Source organism: Coregonus lavaretus (genome assembly GCF_964263955.1).
Source record: "Coregonus lavaretus genome assembly, contig: HAP1_SCAFFOLD_3226, whole genome shotgun sequence".
Taxonomy (NCBI): domain Eukaryota; kingdom Metazoa; phylum Chordata; class Actinopteri; order Salmoniformes; family Salmonidae; genus Coregonus; species Coregonus lavaretus.
The window spans coordinates 1676-24147 of NW_028157413.1; the positions used below are offsets into that span (position 1 = coordinate 1676).

Consider the following 22472-nt stretch of genomic DNA (forward strand, 5'->3'; position numbering starts at 1 on the left):
TCTCTCTCTTTACTTCCTGTAGCCTTTCTACGGCCTTGCTGCAGTGATTAAATGGTTCTTCTCTCACATGTTGATGTAAGTGTGAGATGCACTTTTCAGGCTGAGTTTGGGAGAAATTGTCTTTATATGCTGTTTGTCATCAGTCTAGTGTAAAGTTGTTTTGAACTGAACTGAATTGTTTTTGACACTTCATTTTCTTTCCAACAACTCTACTTATGTACAGGTTCTTACTGGAGTTCAACTTCTGTGGGCTGTGGCACTCGGATTACGTTGTAGACGGTAAATGCTCTCAATACTTTGTGTGACAAAGACCATTGCAAAGAGGTTTGGATACATACTTGTGGAGGGAGAGTCCTACACCAACCCCATCACTTCAAATCAGATCAAATCAAAATTGATTGGTCGCGTACACAGATTTGCAGATGTTATCGCAGGTGCAGCAAAATGCTTGTGTTTCTAGCTCCAACAGTGCAGTAACACCTAGTAATACAAAATAAAATAAAACAATACACACATAATCCAGAAAAATATGAAAATAAGAAATGTCAGAAGGAGCAATGTCAGTGACCGGAATATAAATATACAGTTGAAGTCGGAAGTTTACATAAACCTTAGCCAAATATATTTAAACTCAGTTTTTCACATTTAATCCTAGTAAAAATTCCCTGTCTTAGGTCAGTTAGGATCACCACTTTATTTTAAGAATGTGAAATGTCAGAATAATAGTAGAGAGAATGATTTATTTGAGCTTTTATTTCTTTCATCACATTCCCAGTGGGTCAGAAGTTTACATACACTCAATTAGTATTTGGTAGCATTGCCTTTAAATTGTTTAACGTGGGTCAAACGTTTCGGGTAGCCTTCCACAAGCTTCCCACAATAAGTTGGGTGAATTTTGGCCCATTCCTCCTGACAGAGCTGGTTTGTAGGCCTCCTTGCTCGCACACGCTTTTTCAGTTCTACCCACAATTTTTTTATAGGATTGAGGTCAAGGCTTTGTGATGGCCACTCCAATACCTTGATTTTGTTGTCCTTAAGCCATTTTGCCACAACTTTGGAAGTATGCTTGGGGTCATTGTCCATTTGGAAGACCCATTTGCAACCAAGCTTTAACTTCCTGACTGATGTCTTGAGATGTTGCTTCAATATATCCACATAATTCTCCTTCCTCATGATGCCATCTCTTTTGTGAAGTGCACCAGTCCCTCCACAGCAAAGCACACCCACAGCATGATGCTGCCACCCCTGTGCTTCACGGTTGGGATGGTGTTCTTCGGCTTGCAAGCAACCCCCTTTTTCCTCCAAACATAACGATGGTCATTATGGCCAAACAGTTCTATTTTTGTTTCATCAGACCAGGGGACATTTCTCCAAAAAGTAAGATCTTTGTCCCCATGTGCAGTTGCAAACCGTAGTCTGGCTATTTTATGGCGGTTTTGGAGCAGTGGCTTCTTCCTTGCTGAGCGGCCTTTCAGGTTATGTCGATATAGGACTTGTTTTACTGTGGATAAAGATACTTTGTACCTGTTTCTTCCAGCATCTTCACAAGGTCCTTTGCTGTTGTTCTGGGATTGATTTGCACTTTTCGCACCAAAGTACGTTCATCTCTAGGAGACAGAACGCGTCTCCTTCCTGAGCAGTATGACGGCTGCGTGGTCCCATTGTGTTTATACTTGCGTACTATTGTTTGTACAGATGAACGTGGTACCTTCAGGCATTTGGAAATTGCTCCCAAGGATGAACCAGACTTGTGGAGGGCTACAATTGTTTTTCTGAGGTCTTGGCTGATTTCTTTTGATTTTCCCATGATGTCAAGCAAAGAGGCATTGAGTTTGAACGTAGGCCTTGAAATAGATCCACAGGTACACCTCCAATTGACTCAAATGATGTCAATTAGCCTATCAGAAGCTTCTAAAGCCATGACATCATTTTCTGGAATTTTCCAAGCTGTTTAAAGGCCCAGTCAACTCAGTGTATGTAAACCTCTGACCAGAGCATATGAGCGGAGTGGAGCGGTGAGAATCTCAGCTCCTCGCTCACGGAGCTGTTCACCCCTCCGCTCCCCCCGCTCAAAGCCACATCAGGCCAGTCCGCTCATTATCGCTCAGCGCTCAACGCAGTTTGCATCGCGCTCCACTCAAATCGCCCCCCGCTCACTCCAAAAAAGGAACAAAATCTGCATGTATTTCACTTTTAGCTTAAACCACAGCCTTACTTTATCTCCCCGAATTTGTTGCATACAGACTCATCTCGGATTATCCATTCTGTCTTGAAACGGGGATCTAACACTGACGCTAAAATTAGATGTTAATCAGTATAGTATATTCCATAGCGAATTGACACGTTGTTTGCCAATGTTTCTGCAAAAGCAGCGATGCCCATTGGAAGTGCAGCGTGAGTGTAATCGGTGAGCAGGGATTTGATTTCTGTGACAGCAGGGAGGATCATCCCCAGGTTCCCCAGCTCCTTCTGCATTTTGTCTGTGAGGTCTGCTAGTGGTGTCAGCACACTGACAAGGTGCGTCAGCTGCCGTACTTGATTCAGGGTGATGTTAGCAACATTAGACTTGAGTTTGTTTTACCATAACGGGTCTTTTTGGAACAACCGGATGAACGACTGAATCATCCGCAGCTGGCTGCTCCATCGAATGGCGCAGGCATTTGTGGGGCTGACACCTAATTGGTCGGTTTCCTCTGTGCTCTTGCGTACACTTTTCACCAGGTGCCCGACTTTCACTAACAGCCTATTAATGTTGTCGTGCTTGTTAACGGCGTTTTTGATCGCCAGCTGAAGCATGTGAATGGGGCATCTCAGATGTAAATTTGACAAAGTAAAGTACTGATTTATCATAGTTTCTTGGGGGAGTGTAGCCCGGTTGAGCTGCGCTGGCGAAGTGTTGCATCCCTTCGCGTTCTCCTTTACTCAGCGGTTCATAGTCCATGAAAATCATTTTAAAAAATGCTACATCCAGCTCTCTTTTTCTCTCCCTTGTTATGGTTGGGCCTTTGTGTGCAGTGAATAAACTTTTGAATTCCTCAACCCTTTTCTCTTGTTGCTGCTGCTGCTCCTCTCGCTCTATAAAATACAAATTAATGGACGACACAAATTAAATTAAACAGATGGATTCTGGGTCAGGCTTGAGCATGCTTCAGACTCGTGGTGTGAGCGAGCGAAATTGGAGCGGGACATAGGGCGACGCTCCGTCCTTTTAAAAATGCCGCTCTGCGCTCTGTTCAAAATCCGTCCGCTCACGCTCCACGCTCGCTCCCGCTCCACTCCGCTCATATGCTCTGCCTCTGACCCACTGGAATTGTGATACAGTGAATTATAAGTTAAATAATCTGTCTGTAAACAATTGTTGGAAAAATATATTGTGTCATGCACAAAGTAGATGTCCTAACCGACTTGCCAAAACTATAGTTTGTTAACAATGCATTTGTGGAGTGGTTGAAAAACGAGTTTTAATGACTCCAACCTAAGTGTATGTAAACTTCCGACTTCAACTGTATACAGTAATCCCTCGTTTATCGCGGGGGTTACGTTCCGAAAATGACCCGCGATAAGTGAAATCCGCGAAATAGAAAACTTTTTTTTTTTTACAATTAGCAACTATTACATGTATACAAATACAGTGACTCACGTGTAGGCCGTTTCGTCGACATTATGGGTTTAGAAGATGTTCGAAATTACAAGATAATTTGGCCAACTTAATGTAAATTTGCCAAGCTGTTTTATGTACGTACACATAACTGCACGAGACGACAAAATGATAGCACAATTCGTAGCATGTTTTGATACAAGAAGCGGGAGTGAGTTTTTAGCGAATCAGAATGCAGAGCACAATGCACCAAAAAAAAAAAAAAAATGCATTATGAAAATCCGCGAAATAGCGAATCCGCGATAAGTGAACCGCGAAGTGGCGAGGGATCACTGTATACATATAATGGTGTGAATAGACAGTATGGACAGCATGTGAATAGAAAAGGCGTGTACAGCAGTAGTTTATATAGGATGAGCCTTGACTAGAATACAGTATATACATATGAAGTGGGTAAAACAGTATGTAAACATGATTAAAGTGACCAGTGTTCAATAACTATGTACATAGGGCAGCAGTCTCTAAGGTGCAGGGTAGAGTACCGGGTGGTAGCCGGCTAGTAACAGTGACTAAGGCTAGTGGTGACTGTTTAACAAGCTGAATACATGTTTGTGCGTTCATATACCTTTGATGAATCATCCTGCAGTTTTCATACCATGTCTCGTGGTTCACATTTCATTGTCTCTTCATCCAATTGCTTTCTCCCATCCATTTTTTCTCATCCAATTGCTTTCTCCCAACCATTTTCTCTCATCCAATTGCTTTCTCCCAACCATTTTCTCTCATCCAATTGCATTCTCCCAACCATTTTGTCCCCCATGGCTATCATTTGACTGTATGCCGATCCCATTGCCATGTTCATCTCCATGGTGAATGGTGCACCCTCCATCTCCTATCCTCTCCACCGGGATTCCTAACACACAGCCAAGGCTGGCTACCATACATGTGAGTAGCACTCCACAGCTCTGGGATGGGTGCCTGCCTGTAGATGTGGGTAGAAGTACTGTGTGTGTGTGTGTGTGTGTGTGTGTGTGTGTGTGTGTGTGTGTGTGTGTGTGTGTGTGTGTGTGTGTGTGTGTGTGTGTGTGTGTGTGTGTGTGTGTGTGTGTGTGTGTGTGTGTGTGTGTGTGTGTGTGTGTGTGTGTGTGTGTTTACGCGCGCGCCTGCGTGAGTAGGCTGTGCATGTCGTTGAAACAAACAATGTCGTTAATGCTGACTTCATCCTCATTAGCCCATAAAGCCAAGAGGATGGACGCATTGCAGCCGTGTGACACAGAGTACCTTGGCTTCATGTTAGACAACTCTATCAAAGAGACCAACAGCCTCCTCAAATGTGGACGCTGTCAGAAGTAAGAAACCTCAGTCAACTCCACAGTGTTGGCGCTATCTTGTGGCCATGATACCTACCTGCAATGATCTGAACTGCATTTTGACTACACCATTTTTTTCAATGTATCCACAATGTAATGATAGCTGAATGTGTTGTGTTCCATAATGGAATGTTAAACGAATGTGTTGTGTTCCAGAATGTTTGTGGTGATGTTACACAGAGATCCTAAAAATAAAATAAAGTGTTACCTTAAATTACTATATCATTCTATGTAATATTAACTTAATATTTTGTGTTGCAGGATGTTTGTGGTGCAGGCGGTCCCTGACAGTAACCTGGTGTTGATGGTGGTCCAGGCGGACTGTGACTGCTCCCGCCAGTACTCCTCCATCACCCTGGAGCCCAAGGAGGTCAAATACAACGCATCAGTCAAGTGTAACAGGATGAAATCTCAGAAAGTCAGGCGGCGCCCAAAGTCCTGCCATGCCTACCATCCTAAGGTCAACCATCCTCCTCCTCTCTTTTTAACTGGTTGTATAATGACCTAATATTAACTTAATTACAGTTGCTGGCTACAATGTTTGCATAGCAGGCATGTTGAAATTGAAAGAGAGAAGTGTTTGTTCAATTTAAATGTAATGCAAGTCCCACAGATGAATAGTCGAAGTAGAATATTGTGTCAATCAGTATAAAGCAGTAGCAGTGGAAAAACAGCAGTTTCCATGACGTTTTTCTACTTGTTTATGAGGATTTGTGTTAATATTGAAATGGTTTTCTTGATGATTGTAGGAAAATGCCAAGGACTGTGGAGGAGCTTCAGAGATCAGCCTATCCAAGGCCCTCTTCTTGGCTTCTCTGGCCACCTCATTGGCCCTGCGCAGATGGACTTAACCAGGCTCCACCTCTCTCATTGGCCCTACGCAGATGGATTTAACAAGGTTCTCGATGGACATGAGAATGCAGACTAAACAATCTTCACATTCTGTTTTTGTATATTTTCTAAAAGACCTATAACTACGTAAAGAACCTACCAACACAGTAGTTCAAGTCAACTCTGGAGCAACAATACAAGGGCTATTGTCTAGTAAGACTCCTTTTTCCACACTGATAGAGAAAGAAACTAACCAGTCCTAACCAATGACTCAATTTATTTTGTACGAGCCATGGGATATGAGTTTTTGGACATGTGAATCGAAGGGAGAGACTGTTATTTTCATGGAGACACTGATTTGGTAGAAACATTTCTGCCCTCTACTGGACAATCCATCTTAGTGCAGACTGAAGGACAACCACCCTGACAACCTCAGTCAGATGGAGAACTGTTGCCATAATATGCCCATCAACAGGAAAATAGGAAAATGTTCTCTCATTTTCTCATATTTATCTCATGTTATACACAGTAACATTACGATGTACTGTATTGATACTGTTTTTTTTTTTGTGTATGTTGGAATGAACTACTGTACCAAACTTTGTGCTACAAAAGAGGAAGGAATATTCATCTCTTTGTGGTTTTACTTCATGAACATTTGTAAGCAATAATGTATGTCATGACACTGGTGTTTTGAATGGAACATGCTGGTGACCATTCCCTCAGAACTTAGAGGTGAGGTCTAGTATAGTTTATGATTGCTGGTATGCATGAAGCTTTACAAAATAATTGGCAGGGGGAGGAGACTGTTAAACAACAATCACCTATTGTCAAATGTGAATCAGAAAATGATATTTTGTTATTGTTATTTCCAACTCCACCAGACACAGGGATCAATTCAATCCGTATCGCCGTAGTCCAGCGCTGTAGCGCGCTTGAAATTTAAAGGTAATTTCCGATTGCGCCGACATATGCAGTGTTTACTGTGAATGCAGTCTCCACAAAAGCGGGACCGTTGCATTTAAATGACGGATTAAATTGAGCCCATACTTACAGGAGAAGCTGAGAGCAGCACAGCGTCATCCACAGAGCAGCATTAGGGGATAAGTGCCTTGCTCAAGGGCACAACAGCAGTAAGTGGCACCTGAGATTCTGATGCCAGTCACCCTCTGGTTGTTGGCTCACTTCTGCCCAATTCTTCCCCGTAAAATCATTATAAGCACACTGTTGATAAACGTATGATGAATTTCAATATGTGAATCTTCAAACGATCTGCATATAGTGGCTAGGACTACATGTAAATGAGATGTAAAAATAGGTGCTTTGAGATATTGAGGAATATTACAATACATTTAATATTTAAAAAAATGGTGTCTTGTATCTTTTTCATTGTTGTCTCCTATAAGAGCTAGACCAATAAGAAACAGATACAGAAGGACCAGTACTGTGACGTGTGCAAATGGTTGGTGGCAGTTTGTACTTGAAACACAGATACTGAGAAAATTCACCACTGCATTTATTTATCAAACAAAAACATGTTTTATACATTGTAGTATAGCCATTGCTTTCGTACACAGCATCTTTTTCTTTTTAATACAAACGGAACACCCCTTTCTGTCCATCCCCCAGTAATTGGAGAACAAGAGGTTGACTATATGGTAACAGGCAAATGTACCTTCAGTGCACAATCCAAAACACCAACTACACATAACCGTACACATTAAGCAAAAAATATTATAGATTATTACATCAGTAACTATAAACTGTTAGACATCTTCAGTGGTGATCAGTGGTAATGACAGATCTACAGTATACTGGAAATCCTGAAATAACGAGGGGGACAATTTTCAGAAACCTATGAGAGAAATTGAGTTGAATATATATTGCTTTGAAGTGAGGTAGCAACTTCCTGATTCACACAGATCACCTGATAAAATCATTTGTTTACAATTCTGTAGAGTGTGCTACTACCGCTACTGTACATCAACAACAGCAGACTACTGGAGCAGCAGAACATCTAAAGCTCCGTTTATACATGATTCTAACTTACGTCCTTCTGCTCTTACCCACATTCTGATAGTGCCCACATTTTAGACACGTGTAGACAATCAAAAGACACATTGTGATCAGATCATCCTGCCCACCTCCGGAGGTAGTCAGACATGCATTGTGTAGACAGATCTGTACAGAGAAACCATTTAAATAATTATTCTGCCTTCTAAAATCATTGACAATTGGCGTCATTGACTGATTACATCAATATTTCTTACATTAAATAAATATTATTTAGAAAGGACAGCTGCTTAATAATTTGCATAATAGAAGGAACAGGAAATGTGGTCACAATGCAGAAACAGTGGACGCATAACAGCCATTTTAATACCATGTGTAGACACATTTCTGGAAATGTGGGCCAATCAGAATGTAGACAAGATCAGGACAAAGGAACCAAAGGATTCCATCAGGTATAAACTGGGCTTAACACACACACTATACAGTTGTAGTGTGAAGACATAATCACAAATTACCAGTGCAAGCCTGAGAGATGGAAGAGGCAGTGCACATTTCAACACATCTAGGGGAGTATATTTCTGTCTTTCTGCCAGTAGCATATTGATAAATTAGGATATGAACATTGTTCATAACCAGTACCTTTATGTCATTGGTATATAGAGATGAACGACACGTTTTGAAATGTAGCATTCATTTGAGGGAGGGAAATAAATAGTTGGGAAGAAGCCCCTTTTATTGAAATAAATAGCTGAACATATCAAAACACAATCTGGTCTTATGAGGCAAATGTACATTATTCAGTTTTGACAAACGTATTTATGTGGAGAAAGAGAAAACAACATGCAACTCATGAAAATATAAAATCTCTCCATCACAATGTGTCCACTGTCCATTACATTTAGCCTTTGAGTACCATGAGGCTCACCCCCAATTTGACCAATAATAAGGCATTGAAAGATTTGCATTCTGTTTAAAAGTTTGTTTTGCACTCAGATAAATATGTCCGGGAGGCAGTGTACTATGCTAAGTCACCCAACCCTCCTCTCTGCCTAGGCTACATGACTGGTGTGGTGTGTGTTGCTAAGACAGGGGTTAGGTTAGGAGGTTGCCTGTCACTGTGTCCTGCTTATTGGGCCTGTTTCTCCTTGGCTGTGTCCAGCTCCTCAGCTAGGTCCCCTCTCTCCTGGTTCCAGTCCTTCAGGCCCTCTGGGAGGCTGGTGTCCTCTTCAAAGCTGCCTGTCCCCTCCACAAACTGCTCATAGGTTGACTTCTCCTCAAACGGCCGTGGCCCCAGCAGCTCCAACATGTCGGCCTTGTCCAGGACCTCCTTCTCCAGGAGACGCTTCCCCACCTGGGGAGAGGAGAGATGAACGGTGGGGTCCCAGTGATATTCATGACACATCAGGATGGACATGAGAAAGAGCCAGACAGCAGCTCTAGGGACTACTAGGTTTATGTTTGATATTAAAGCTGGAATCCTTAAGGGTGATACAGCCACGTCCATTTGAGATATTACCACAACAAAGAAGTTACTGCAACAAACACAATTTTTTCCCATCAGACATCATTGCACGCGCGATAGAAGAGCACAATATGTACTGCAATTTTGTACCATGCTGCACGACGCTCCTCAGCTCAGAAACAACTTTTTCCCCCTACTGCGGATTCCATCTTTAAGCTCAGCAAGAAAAGAAAAATCTAGACGGATGTGCCCTTGACAAGAGCGCATGACATGACGACAGCACTCTGAAAACCTTAGAACTACGTGATGTTCATGTAGGTCAATGCAATTCTCACCATGTCCACACACTCTCTCTTGTCCACAATCAGCTCCATGGTCCTCTGGTAGGCGCTGTCCACCAGGTCTCTGACCTCCTGGTCTATGAGCTCTGCAGTGGCCTCGCTGTAAGGCTTCTCCATCACCATCTCCCCTTGCCGAGGAAGGTCAAAAGACACCTGGCCTACCTTCTCACTCATCCCAAACTGCACTATCTGGAGACAAGAAGAGATGTGGGGATCATAAATCCAACAGGTACTATGAGATAATTAAGCAATAAGACCCGAGGGGTTGTGATATATGGCCAATATACCACGGCTAAGGTCTGTTCTTACGTACGACGCAACGCAGAGTGCCTGGACACAGCCCTTTGCTGTGCTATATTGGCCATTTACCACAAACCCCCAAGGTGCCTTATTGCTATTATAAACTGGTTACCAACATAATTAGAGCAGTACAAATAAATGTTTTGTCATACCTGTGGTATACAGTCTAATATACCACAGCTATCAGCCAATCAGCATTCAGGGCTCGACCACCCAGTTTATAATAGACAGTAACATTTTCCAAGACAAATTCCTATCAACATTGTTGAATAGTAACCATAGCTTTATTTAACCACTGCTTTGTTTTCTGATTTTAACTGGGGATTCATTTTAAAAGTTCTGGTGATTCATTCTGAAATCTCTGACGAAGGCTGTGAGGCTGAAACGTTAGCTTAGCCATCAATTAAAGTGTTAAGTGCAGCGCTTTAACTTTCCTCTGAATACCATACAGTAGGCTACCTGTGCGTAGGCTGACTGGGTGATCTTCTTCAGGTCGTCCTGTGCTCCTGTGGTGATTTTCCCAAAGAACACCTGTTCAGCCACACGTCCACCCAGCATCATACACATCCTGTCAAAAAGCTGTTCCCGCGTGTACAGGTACTGCTCCTTGGGAAGGTACTGGGCGTAGCCTAACCCCTTCCCTCTGGGAATGATGGACACCTAGGGGGAGAGAAGAGGGACACATGGTATTAGAATAGTGAAAGAAAAGCAACTTTATAAATCCTGCTCTTTCTAGATCACACATGCCACATCTTTTAATCTCATTGTATCAACACGTACGGTTGAATTGTGTTTTTATAATTGTCAAATAAATCACATCAAATCATAGCCCAACACTTGCATCAAACTCACTCTGCAAGAGACCCTCATTGCAGAGAGAAAAACATGGAGCTTAACCTACAGAATGTGATTTTTCAACTGCAGAATGGATGTTTGATTGAATTGGGCCATAAAGCACCTCATGACATGACGTAAGCCTTAACGTCCACACAAAGAGACCGCTATGCCTGCAGACTGCTACCCGTCAGGGGGATCTAGTTTGCTCTTCAGACTCATAGTTATACAGTATAATGACTTCTAACAAGTCTCACAGGTCTCCTATTGATTCCAGTTGTTTCATGTGGAGGTCAGAGTTCAAACATTCGTTCAGATATTTCTTAATGTCTTAATTTTTATTTTGGGGATTTGTGTGTATTGTTTTATATTGCTTGGTATACTGCACTGTTGGAGCTAAAATAAATAAGCATTTCGCTGCACCTGGGATAACATCTGCAAAATAAACTATATACACAAAAGTATGTGGACACCCCTTCAAATTAGTGGACGCGGCTATTTCAGCCACACGCGTTGCTGACGGGTGTATAAAATCGAGCACACAGCCATGCAATCTCCATAGACAAACATTGGCAGTGAAGTGGTAGGCTCCACAAGCTCACAGAACGGGTCCACCGAGCACTGAAGCGCGTAAAAATCACCTGTCCTCGGTTACAACACTCACTATCGAGTTCCAAACTGCCTCTGGAAGCAACGTCAGCACAAGAGCTGTTCGTCGGGAGTTTCATGAAATGGGTTTCCATGGCCGAGCAGCCGCACACAAGCATAAGATTACCATGTACAATGCCAAGCGTCGGCTGGAGTGGTGTAAAGCTCGCCGCCATTGGACTCTGGAGCAGTGGAAACACGTTCTCTGGAGTGATGAATCACGCTTCACCATCTGGCAGTCCGACAGACTAATCTGGGTTTGGCGGATGCCAGGAGAACGTTACCTGCCCCAATGCATAGGGCCAACTGTAAAGTTTGGTGGAGGAGGAATAATGGTCTGTGGCTGTTTTTCATGGTTCGGGCTAGGCCCCTTAGTTCCAGTGAAGGGAAATCTTAATGCTACAGCATACAATGACATTTTAGACGATTCTGTGCTTCCAACTTTGTGGCAACAGATTGGGGAAGGCCCTTTATTGTTTCAGCATGACAATGCTCCCTGTGCACAAAGCGAGGTCCATACAGAAATGGTTTGTTGAGATCGGTGTGGAAGAACTTGACTGGCCTGCAGAGATCCCTGACCTCAACCCCATCGAACACCTTTGGGATGAATTGGAACGCAGACTGCGAGCCAGGCCTAATCGCCCAACATCAGTGACCGACCTCACTAATGCTCTTGTGGCTGAATGGAAGCATGTCCCCGGAGCAATGTTCCAACATCTAGCAGAAAGCCTTCCCAGAAGAGTGAAGGCTGTTATAGCAGCAAAGGGGGACCAACTCCATATTAATGCCCATGATTTTGAAATGAGATGTTCGACGAGCAGGTGTCCACATACTTCTGGTCATGTAATGTATGTGCACGCGACAATAACTGATTTATGCAATTGAGAAGACAAACATACTCATTTTGGGCCATGTCAATTTTGAAACCTAAATATGTGATAAACCCATGCAGGAGAATCAAAGTTATTATTTTAGAACCCCACTCAAATCCATTCAACATCTCCATATTCCAACCTGTGATCCAGGTGTGTGACATACACTGTCATTGACCCGTCTGCAAGCCAATGTCAGAAACTGTTCAGTATGACCATGTTTATGTATACAGTACTGCAGTGGGACTTGGTTGATTTGTACACTATTTCACGCCTGGGATGTACAAGATGCATTTTATAATAATAATATATAATATGCCATTTAGCAGACGCTTTTATCCAAAGCGACTTACAGTTTTGAGACTGGACAGCATTGGGAGATTGTTTTTGCCCGAGCACTACACAGCTGATTCAAATAACCAACTCATCAAGCTTTGATTATTTGAATCAGCTGTGTAGTGCTAAGGCAAAAACCAAGAGGGGGGGCAAGACAGAGTCTGGGACACCCTGCTCTATTCACACCAACACACAGTGTCTAAACTGCACTATGAAAGTCAAATGCAAATGTGCTCATAAAAACATGATTTATAGGTATAATAATATTTATCTGGTTAGCAACCCCTAACCAAACAGCCAGGTAAACAAAACCGGGCCTTAAAAGGAGGGAGTTACTGTACCTTCAGCAGTGGGTCGGCATGTTGCAGGAACCAGCCCACTATGGCGTGGCCAGCCTCATGGTACGCTACAGTCTTCTTCTCATTGGGCTGCAGAACCTGGGTCTTCTTCTCCAGACCTACACACACACACAGAGACGAAGAGACAGAGAGACACAGAATGGTGAAGATATAATACTGCTGCTATTCCCATCCACACCTCACCTCGTCCTAAAGATGGGACATTCACAACACTGATCATTTTGTCAGCTATTTTAGATTTAGTTGTTTTCTTTTCCATAGCCTACATGAAAGTAAGAGAGGGTAAACATTCTTGTTTCTAGTTTAAGTTAGTTACAATTGAAGTGTCCTGGCTGCCCATCAGTTCAAAAGACTGACGAGTGACTGATTGACCGCCTGGGAGCTGTGTGGGAGAGCCGGGCAGATCGGCTCAATTAGATCACACAACTGAAAGACGTTAATTCTGCCATTGAGAGGATTGCTTTAAATACTTGGCATGCATGCTTATGATTGGACTAAACTGATGAAAAGGAGCTTCCCATTGGGCACAGACTGGTTAAATAAACGTTGTTTCCACGTTGACTCAATGTTTATGTCAAATTGAATGTCCAATAGTCTCAAGTGGATTTCTCATTTCGAAAACATTTTTGTCAACTAAAATGAAAACAAATTTGTTAGTTATCGGTTTTTTTCCATGGCATCTCGTATCGTTATCGTCATTACTTTTCATCAGGGAAATTAGGTTGTTGACAAATATTTATTGTCATAGTTAGTGTTGATTTAATTAACACTGATTCTCAAAGCAGAGATAACATAATAATACAAGGAGCTGGAAGACATTACAACCCACCTCCAATGACCCTGTCGATGGCCTGCTCAAAGTGTTTTCCTTCCACATGTGGGTTGAGGTGTCTAGCAGCAATGAGGGCAGCCTCGTTACACACGTTAGCTATGTCGGCTCCTGGTGAAGACAGGAAGACAGAGAGGATGTTTAAAATAACTAACATTTACAAGATAATCAACATGGCATCTTCTCACACAGAGCAGCTCAACTTGCCTGTGAAGCCTGGTGTAGCGGCAGCCATCTTCCTGGCCAGTCCATCTTTGTCCATAGCAGGGTCCAGTTTGATGGGCCGTAAGTGCACTTTGAAGATGGACGCCCTGCCTTTGATGTCAGGTGGGCCTGAAACATGTATTGAATTTCATTAAATGCTCATATAGTCCGCTGATTAGAAAATTGTTATGTATGGGTTATAAATGTGTTATGAAGTCCTTATTTAGGTTTACAAAGTCTTACCGAATGGGTAGTACTTGTCAATATGAATATCAATATGCAGTATGTTGACATTTCACAAAAATTACCACAGCACACTATGTTGCCTGAGCTCAAGTTCAATTGAAAGATTCCATACCTATGTAAATCTGCCTGTCAAATCTGCCAGGCCTCATGAGTGCAGGATCCAAGATGTCTGGTCTATTGGTGCCGGCCAGGATGACCACGTTAGTGCTGGTGTTGAACCCTAGAGGAAAAACACCAGGGAATTACCATTACAGTATATGCATTACAGTTCATTGAGTAAACATTTTAGAGTAATGGCAGAAAATAACAGCTTTATAACAGATGACATCATAGAGTGACAATGTCACATAATAATAGTTATTATTTCATAAATATGATAGTGAGTGTGATCATTTGCCATCTAATTTCACCCATATCTTAACCATACTCACCATCCATCTCTACTAGCAGCTGGTTGAGCGTGTTCTCCTGCTCGCTCTGGCCCCCAAAATTCCCCCCGCCCCTCTTGCGGCCCACAGCATCTATCTCATCTATAAATAGGATACAGGGGGCGTTCTTCCGGGCCATGGCAAACATGTCTCTCACCTACAGGGGGAAAACATTCAATACTAAGTCTCTAAAACAGCTTCATTCACATCCTCACAGTAAGCAATGTACTTCAAGTAAAATGGATTGAAATGTATCCCTGTGGTTAGCTAGCTAGTAGATATAGCTATTTTTCAGCTATGATCTAAAATGCACATCATTTGATTTGAAATGGATGTGATGAAGTCATGTGTAAGTGTTCCCTCTGGCTCTAGTGTGAACTCACCCTGGCAGGCCCAACACCCACAAACATCTCCAGGAACTCAGAGCCGTTGACAGTGATGAAGGGGACGTTGGCCTCTCCTGCTGTGGCCCTGGCCAGCAGGGTCTTGCCTGTGCCTGGAGGTCCAGAGAGCACAGCACCCTGAGAAAACACAGCACAACACATGAGATTTAAAACACCTGACATTGATTTATGCAAGTCTAATGGGACGTTCATTTCTCATGGGTTATGAAATGACAGCATACTTCATCTAAAATTAAACTGCATTTTCTCCCTCGAGGCTACATATTCATACCTCGACTATTCCTCTCTGATAAGATACCATTGCACAAACATGCTTTTCGATTGAAGGCCTACACCAGAACTGGTACCAGGCAGTATTAGTAAGCTAGCTACGTTTACTCTGACACTTAGTACCAAATATGTATATAACTAACTCAAGACAGACCAGAGCCTGTCGTTTCCAATTGGAGCAAATGAATCATAGTGGGCAGAATATGCAAGGAGGTGGGCAGAGCCAAGCACGAGCTAGTAAGATCCTATTGGCGCATTCTAGAATTTATTTGCATATTTCCGTTAGGGTACGCCTACTCTGTGAAGTGCGATAACTCAATTCGCACTCCTCCTAAACTATGAAATGTTTAGAAATTTTGGCAAAAGGTAAAGTCTACAAAAAGCATTCCACTCTGTTACAGATTCTAGTTTTGGAAACAGAAAACTGTATGGAGATCAAATGTTTCATAGATGAGAAAATTAGCAGAATGTCAGCTAAAGTCCATCTCACTCCATCTTCTCCCACTGCCGTCCACTGGGCTTCCTCTCATCACCATATTTGGTAGTGAGTGGAAACGCCAACTGGATGCTTCATATTTATACATCTGATGAAATATCTGGCTCATTGTTCTATCTGTGTTAGTACATTTAGCAAGCTAGGTAGCCAGCTAACTAGCGATTAACATTAGCGGCTAACACAACTTATTTTAGCAACACCTTGCTAAGAAAACCCAAACTAGCAGATAGTAGTTTGCAGACAGTAAGATACACAAACTAATATAATGTATAGAACGTGTGTGGAACGCAGCGTGTCACCAACATTGTTGCATCCATCTGACCATGCAGCGTGAACGGCAAGAAAGTGCTCGTGACTCAGTGGTCGAGCAACTGCTCTCTCCTTAAGTGACAGGGGGCAGAGTTTGGTGTGGTTAGCGGCATAACTAAAAATGTTGTCATTTAGCAGACGCTCTTATCCAGATCGACTTACAGCCAGTGAGTGCATTCATTTTTCATACTGGCCCCCCGTGGGAAACGAACCCACAACCCTGGCGTTGCAAGCGCCATCCTCTACCAACTGAGCTACAGGGGACTAAAACTGGCAGTATACGCGCCAGAGTTGCGTATCACATTTAACAAACCAAACATTGAAATACCGTTATAGAAGGTAAAGTAAAATCCCAAAACCGGTCCGTGCATCAATACCGGTATGTAGTAAAATATGGTATACCGCCCAGCCCTAGTTGTCCCATCCCTTACCTTTGGGATCTTAGCCCCCAGGTCCAGGTACTGCTGGGGGTTCTTCAGGAAGTTAACAAACTCCAGGATCTCCAGCTTGGCCTCCTCACAGCCGGCCACGTCCTTGAACTTGGTGTTGATGTTGTCCTTCATCATCTTTGCTGTTGATTCGCTCATGCTGAAGGGACCGCCTCTCCCACCCCCAACGCCTCCTCCCATTGGTCCCCGCCGCAAGGTGAAAAGCAGGAAACCAATCAACAGCAAGGTTGGGATCATGCTCATCATAAATGACCTGTAGGAGGATGGAAAATTGTAAAATGATGATCTGACAGACACAGTTCAAATTATGATGATGATGGTGACAGTCATAGTTAAAATGTCAGCTTGTACATGAAATTGGACTTATGAGTGTGCTTCAAAACAAATCTCAGAGTGAGAAATAGTCTAGCCCTATTAAGGCATGAACGTGTGTGTGTCCCTGCATTAACTCACCCATCACTCTCTGAGTTGTACATGACAGCTGCCCTATGAGAGGGCTCCAAGCCCAGCTCGTGATGAGCCGCCTCCAAGTTCCTCTCGAAGGAGTCCACACTACCGATGTTAAACCACACATAGCTCTGGGGAAAGACCACCAACACAACACAAGTCAATGGATACCCTTTACCACTAGAACCTTTCAGCCTATCAGTACCCGCTAGAGAATGTTGCCGGGCATCCCCTTTTAGCATATGCATCAAATGCATATCAAATCAAATTTGATTTGTCACATACACGTGTTTAGCAGATGTTATTGCGGGTGTAGTGAAATGCTTGTGCTTCTAGCTCCGACAGTGCAGTAATTTCTAAGTAATATCTAACAATTTCACAACATATACCCAATACACACAAATCTAAGTAAGGAATGTAATTTAAGAATATACAGTTGAAATCGGAAGTTTACATTAGCCAAATACATTTAAACTCAGTTTTTCACAATTCCTGACATTTAATCCTAGTAAACATTCCCTGTTTTAGGTCAGTTAGGATCACCACTTTATTTTAAGAATGTGAAATGTCAGAATAATAGTAGAGAGAATTATTTATTTAAGCTTTTATTTATTTAATCACATTCCCAGTGGGTCAGAAGTTTACATACACTCAATTAGTATTTGGTAGCATTGCCTTTAAATTGTTTAACTTGGGTCAAACGTTTCAGGTAGCCTTACACAAGCTTCCCACAATAAGTTGGGTGAATTTTGGCCCATTCCTCATGACAGAGCTGTTGTAATTGAATCAGGTTTGTGGGCATCCTTGCTCGCACACGCTTTTTCAGTTCTGCCCACAAATGTTCTATAGGATTGAGGTCAGGGCTTTGTGATGGCCACTCCAATACCTTGACTTTGTTGTCCTTAAGCCATTTTGCAAGTATGCTTGGGGTCATTGTCCATTTGGAAGACCCATTTGCGACCAAGCTTTAACTTCCTGACTGATGTCTTGAGATGTTGCTTCAATATATCCACATAATTTTCCTTCCTCATGATGCCATCTATTTTGTGGAGTGCACCAGTCCCTCCTGCAGCAAAGCACCCCCACAGCATGATGCTGCCACCCCCGTGCTTCACGGTTGGGATGGTGTTCTTCAGCTTGCAAGCAGCCCCCCTTTTCCTCCAAACATAACGATGGTCATTATGGCCAAACAGTTCTATTTTTGTTTCATCAGACCAGAACATTTCTCCAAAAAGTACGATCTTTGTCCCCATGTGCAGTTGCAAACCGTAGTCTGGCTTTTTTATGGCGGTTTTGGAGCAGTGGCTTCTTCCTTGCTGAGCGGCCTTTCAGGTTATGTCGATATAGGACTTGTTCTACTGTGGATATAGATACTTTTGTACCCGTTTCCTCCAGCATCTTCACAAGGTCCTTTGCTGTTGTTCTGGGATTGAGTTGCACTTTTCACACCAAAGTATGTTAATCTCTAGGTCTCATTCCTGAGCGGTATGACGGCTGCGTGGTCCCATGGTGTTTATACTTGCGTACTATCGTTTGTACAGATGAACGTAGTACCTTCAGGCATTTGGAAATTGCTCCCAAGGATGAACCAGACTTGTGGAGGTCTACAATTTTTCCGATGATGTCAAGCAAAGAGGCACTGAGTTTGAAGGTAGGCCTTGAAATACATCCACAGGTACACCTCCAATTGACTCAAATGATGTAAATTAGCTTATCAGAAGCTTCTAAAGCCATAATATCATTTTCTGGAATTTTCCAAGCTGTTTAAAGGCACAGTCAACTTAGTGAATGTAAAATTCTGACCCACTGGAATTGTGATACAGTGAATTATAAGTGAAATAATCCGTCTGTAAACAATTGTTGGAGAAATTACTTGTGTCATGAACAAAGTAGATGTCTTAACCGACTTGCCAAAACTATAGTTTGTTAACACGAAATTTGTGGAGTGGTTGAAAAACGAGTTTTAATGACTCCAACCTAAGTGTATGTAAATTTATGACTTCAACTGTATACATATATGGACAAGCAATGACAGAGCGGCATGGACTAAGATACAGTAGAATATTATAGAATACAGTATATACATATGAGATGAGTAACGCAAGATATGTAAACATTATTAAAGTGACTAGTGTTCCATTTCTTAAAGTGGCCGGTGATTTCAATTAGCAGCAGCAGCCTCTAATGTGCTAGTGATGGCTATTTAACAGTCTGATGGCCTTGAGATAGAAGTGGCCAGTGATATCAACCTGCAAGGTGCGCAAACATAAGCACCAACGCTTGATAAAGGATTAATTACATGAAAATTGCATGAAGAAATATTTGTGGAAATATAACAATAGTTATTTGTTTAGATAGAGTCAAGGATATGATTTGTATATTTCTACGAAGAAAAAACATAGGCCTATAGCCTATTTTAGTTTCCCTTACAATAAAAACATTACAGTGTAATCCATTTGATCAACTTTATTTGTAGATTGGATTAGTAATAGAGTTATAGTAATTATTAAAGTCCAGTTACAGAGAATGGTATCAACCTGCAAGGCGCACGGTCAAATGATTTGCTGCTGATAAAAAGTAATAACAAACTTATCATTACACTATTGTCTTTCTAAATTAAAATCAACCTCTTCACCCTGCTTATCATTCAGTTAGGCCTAATTTAAATTCAATTGTGAAGTAAGGTGCACAATTATCGCCCATTCATCCATTTGTCATTCATTCAGTGAGGAGAGAGACACGCATTAGCGCCTGGCTGGGTACCAACGTCCTACATCACATTGTCTTGGCAGGTTAAGTTGGGAATACGTGTGAAAAAAAAAACAGGTAAAAAGGCTCTAAATACTTTTTTGTTTGTCATTTCAAAATTCGGACAAATGAACAGTGTAAAATACAAACATTTAGGAAAAGTCAGGGAAGGACCAAAAAATACAACGTCTGTGGCCGTTGGCTATGGCGGTTCTAGTGTTGTATTCACAAAACACTAACATTCTCATTTAATCAAGCCTACTGAAAGCCCTTATCCACCCCGGCATGAATATTAACTCATCAAGTGATTCATCATGCTAAGTGAGTCACTGTTCTGATTCCAGAGAATGGTAGTTTTTTACCTACCGCATCAGCCTCTGCTCCAGGTACTAGAATGACTCGGACATACTGTTTGTTGACAACCTCTAAACGGTCGACCTGTGAAGAGAACAAACAATGATAGGCCTATTCTTGCATCGTACAGACAGCGACATACAAATAAAATAAAGAACTATGACAAAAGAATAGAAACAAAACAAAAAATGTTCTGTGTCTGAGCAGTTACATCACCTTGGCATTATGATTGTATTAATAATCAGCATGTATTTCCATAAACAGTATCTCTATTCTTCGCTAAATTGCTGAATTTTGTTCTCACCATTCCTCTGCCAAGGTAGCGATGTACAAAGTCCTTCCAGGTGATCTCCTTGCCTGTGTCTCTGAATTGATAGTAGAGCGTGGCAGAGGATATCCCAGCTAGTACCACTGCCAGGGCACGGAAGTCTTTCTCATCCCATGGGATGTCACCCTAGAAAGGCAGAGGAAAGGTCAACATGTTGAGGTATCTGCATCCAGTGCCATTGAATGTCACACACACACATATATATACCTACCTCAATCACTCCAGTACCCCTGCACATTGAGTATGGTACTGACCTGTATATACACTGAGTGTACAAAACATTAGGAACAGTCTTTCCATGACAGACTGACCAGGTGAATCAGGTGAAGGCTATGATCCCTTGTTGATGTCACTTGTTAAATCCACTTCAAATCAGTGTAGATTAAGGGGATAAGACAGGTTAAATAATGATTTTTAGGCATTGAGACAACAGAGACATGTATTGGTATGTGTGCCATTCAGAGGGTGAATGGGCAAGACAAAAGATTTAAGTGCCTTTGAACGAGGTATGGTAGTAGGTGCCAGGCGCACCGGTATGATTGTCAAGAACTGCAATGCTGCCGGGTTCACGCTCAACAGTTTCCCGTGTGTATCAAGAATGGTTCACCACCCAAAGGACATCCAGCCAACTTGACACAACTGTGGGAAGCACTGGAGTCAACATGGGCCAGCTTCCCTGTGGAACACTTGACACCTTGTAGAGTCCATGCCCCGTTGAATTGAGGCTGTTCTGAGGGCAAAAGGGGGTTCAACTCAAAATTAGAAAGATGCTGTAATGTTTTGTAAACTCAGTGTACTTGCATTCTCGTGTTTCTTCATCTTATCTCCTATCTCGTGTTTTTATTATATTTTTATTTTGTATATTATTATTTTTATTACTGCACTGTTGGGAAAGTTACACCTGTTGTATCCTGTGCAAGTGGCAAATAAACTTTGAACCCACACACAAACAAATAATACCACCCGCTCCTTGATATGACATGTAAATATTGACAGACCATTCACATCACACACCTTCTGCATGCGGCTCCACCAATCTTTCCCTCCTCCTCTTTTCCCTCCGCCTCCACGGCCTCCTGATTCCTTCTCTTTACCATCTGCCAATCAAAAGTGAATGACAGCATTAGGTCGGTCCACTCCAGGCAGACAATGTTGGTTAGAGCCAAGGAACACCATCTAGGTTGGCAGATCTAGTCAGGGTATCCTAGGTTGACCCTTAGACCAGTAGATGATCATTATACTGCATTCCACTAACGTTAGGCTCTATAGCACTGCAATTCATGATTTTATGTAACAGACACTTCTTAGACACGTCTCTTGGGTCTTACCTTTTGGCGGCTTAGTGGAGTATAGTAGTCCATGAGATGAAAAGATTCCATCAGATGACAATAACTTATTTTGTGCAAGCCTCTGAGGAGGAAAGCATGACATCAGGATTATGGGAAAGAGTTTGATTTATAACTGGTTGTGTATCTAGCTAGCTAATAGCTAACTTGGCTAGTTAGTATGTTGACCTAACGTTACTGCCTAGTAGTAGCTAGGCTAGCTAGCTAACTAACTATAGGCACACAGTTCTGACAGCCCAATACAGTTCTAGCCACTGGTTGTATGTTGTATAGAACTAGCTAGAATGGCTTATTAGTTTATGCCTAATTTCAGTTGGCTGAATGAACACATAACAAAACAACCTTACCCTGACCGAGGAGCCACGATAGCTGGGCCGCACAGAGAAGTTCCTTGACACTGAACTGCGTACACATGCTCTCACTGCGATCCGTAGAGGCAAAGCAGCCGTCGAGAGCAGCCCCAACATTTGAGCCATTCTCCCGCTGCCACTTGCCCTCCACTCTTTGAAAAAATACTATCAAATGTTCTAGATATTCTTACAGTTCTTCAGTGTAACAGTGTTGGATAACAGCCACAGTCCTTGCGTACTGCAAGAGCAAGACTGTCAAACACAGTAAACCACTGAGGACCCCAATAACTAGACCAAAAT

The 22472-nt window shown here is 42.3% G+C and overlaps 2 protein-coding genes across 2 annotated transcripts; one reads left to right on the top strand and one right to left on the bottom strand.

The window, feature by feature from the left end:
- The first annotated feature begins 229 nt into the window (after positions 1–229).
- Positions 230–6429, top strand: LOC311125457 (voltage-dependent calcium channel subunit alpha-2/delta-4-like). Its single transcript, XM_084199507.1, has 5 exons — positions 230–279; positions 4523–4543; positions 4830–4947; positions 5230–5428; positions 5718–6429. The coding sequence occupies exons 3-5, from the start codon at positions 4847–4849 to the stop codon at positions 5817–5819; spliced, it is 402 nt and encodes a 133-aa protein (XP_084055633.1). The 5' UTR covers positions 230–279; positions 4523–4543; positions 4830–4846; the 3' UTR covers positions 5820–6429.
- An 869-nt stretch (positions 6430–7298) lies between these two features.
- LOC311125458 (mitochondrial inner membrane m-AAA protease component AFG3L1-like) lies at positions 7299–22435 on the bottom strand. Its single transcript, XM_084199508.1, has 16 exons — positions 22170–22435; positions 21805–21886; positions 21491–21573; positions 20453–20602; positions 20161–20232; positions 17053–17177; positions 16582–16852; positions 15055–15192; positions 14675–14828; positions 14356–14463; positions 14001–14126; positions 13794–13904; positions 12947–13062; positions 10375–10575; positions 9610–9804; positions 7299–9163 (listed from the first exon to the last, which is right to left on the bottom strand). Exons 1-16 carry the CDS (start codon positions 22296–22298, stop codon positions 8939–8941), a joined length of 2286 nt encoding a protein of 761 aa, XP_084055634.1. The 5' UTR covers positions 22299–22435; the 3' UTR covers positions 7299–8938.
- Positions 22436–22472: the final 37 nt, after the last annotated feature.

Bases quoted from the DNA above. Each gene is read 5' to 3' on its own strand.
- LOC311125457 (XM_084199507.1), top strand. From the start codon at position 4,847: ATGGACGCATTGCAGCCGTGTGACACAGAGTACCTTGGCTTCATGTTA. The intron at 4,948-5,229 runs GTAAGAAACCTC...TTTGTGTTGCAG, and splicing joins AAATGTGGACGCTGTCAGAA to GATGTTTGTGGTGCAGGCGG. The intron at 5,429-5,717 runs GTCAACCATCCT...TGATGATTGTAG, and splicing joins GCCATGCCTACCATCCTAAG to GAAAATGCCAAGGACTGTGG.
- LOC311125458 (XM_084199508.1), bottom strand. From the start codon at position 22,298: ATGGCTCAAATGTTGGGGCTGCTCTCGACGGCTGCTTTGCCTCTACGG. The intron at 15,193-16,581 runs GTAAGGGATGGG...GTGTTTTCTCAG, and splicing joins TGGGGGCTAAGATCCCAAAG to GGTGCTGTGCTCTCTGGACC. The intron at 10,576-12,946 runs GTACAGTAACTC...CTCTCCCCCTAG, and splicing joins ATGCCGACCCACTGCTGAAG to GTGTCCATCATTCCCAGAGG.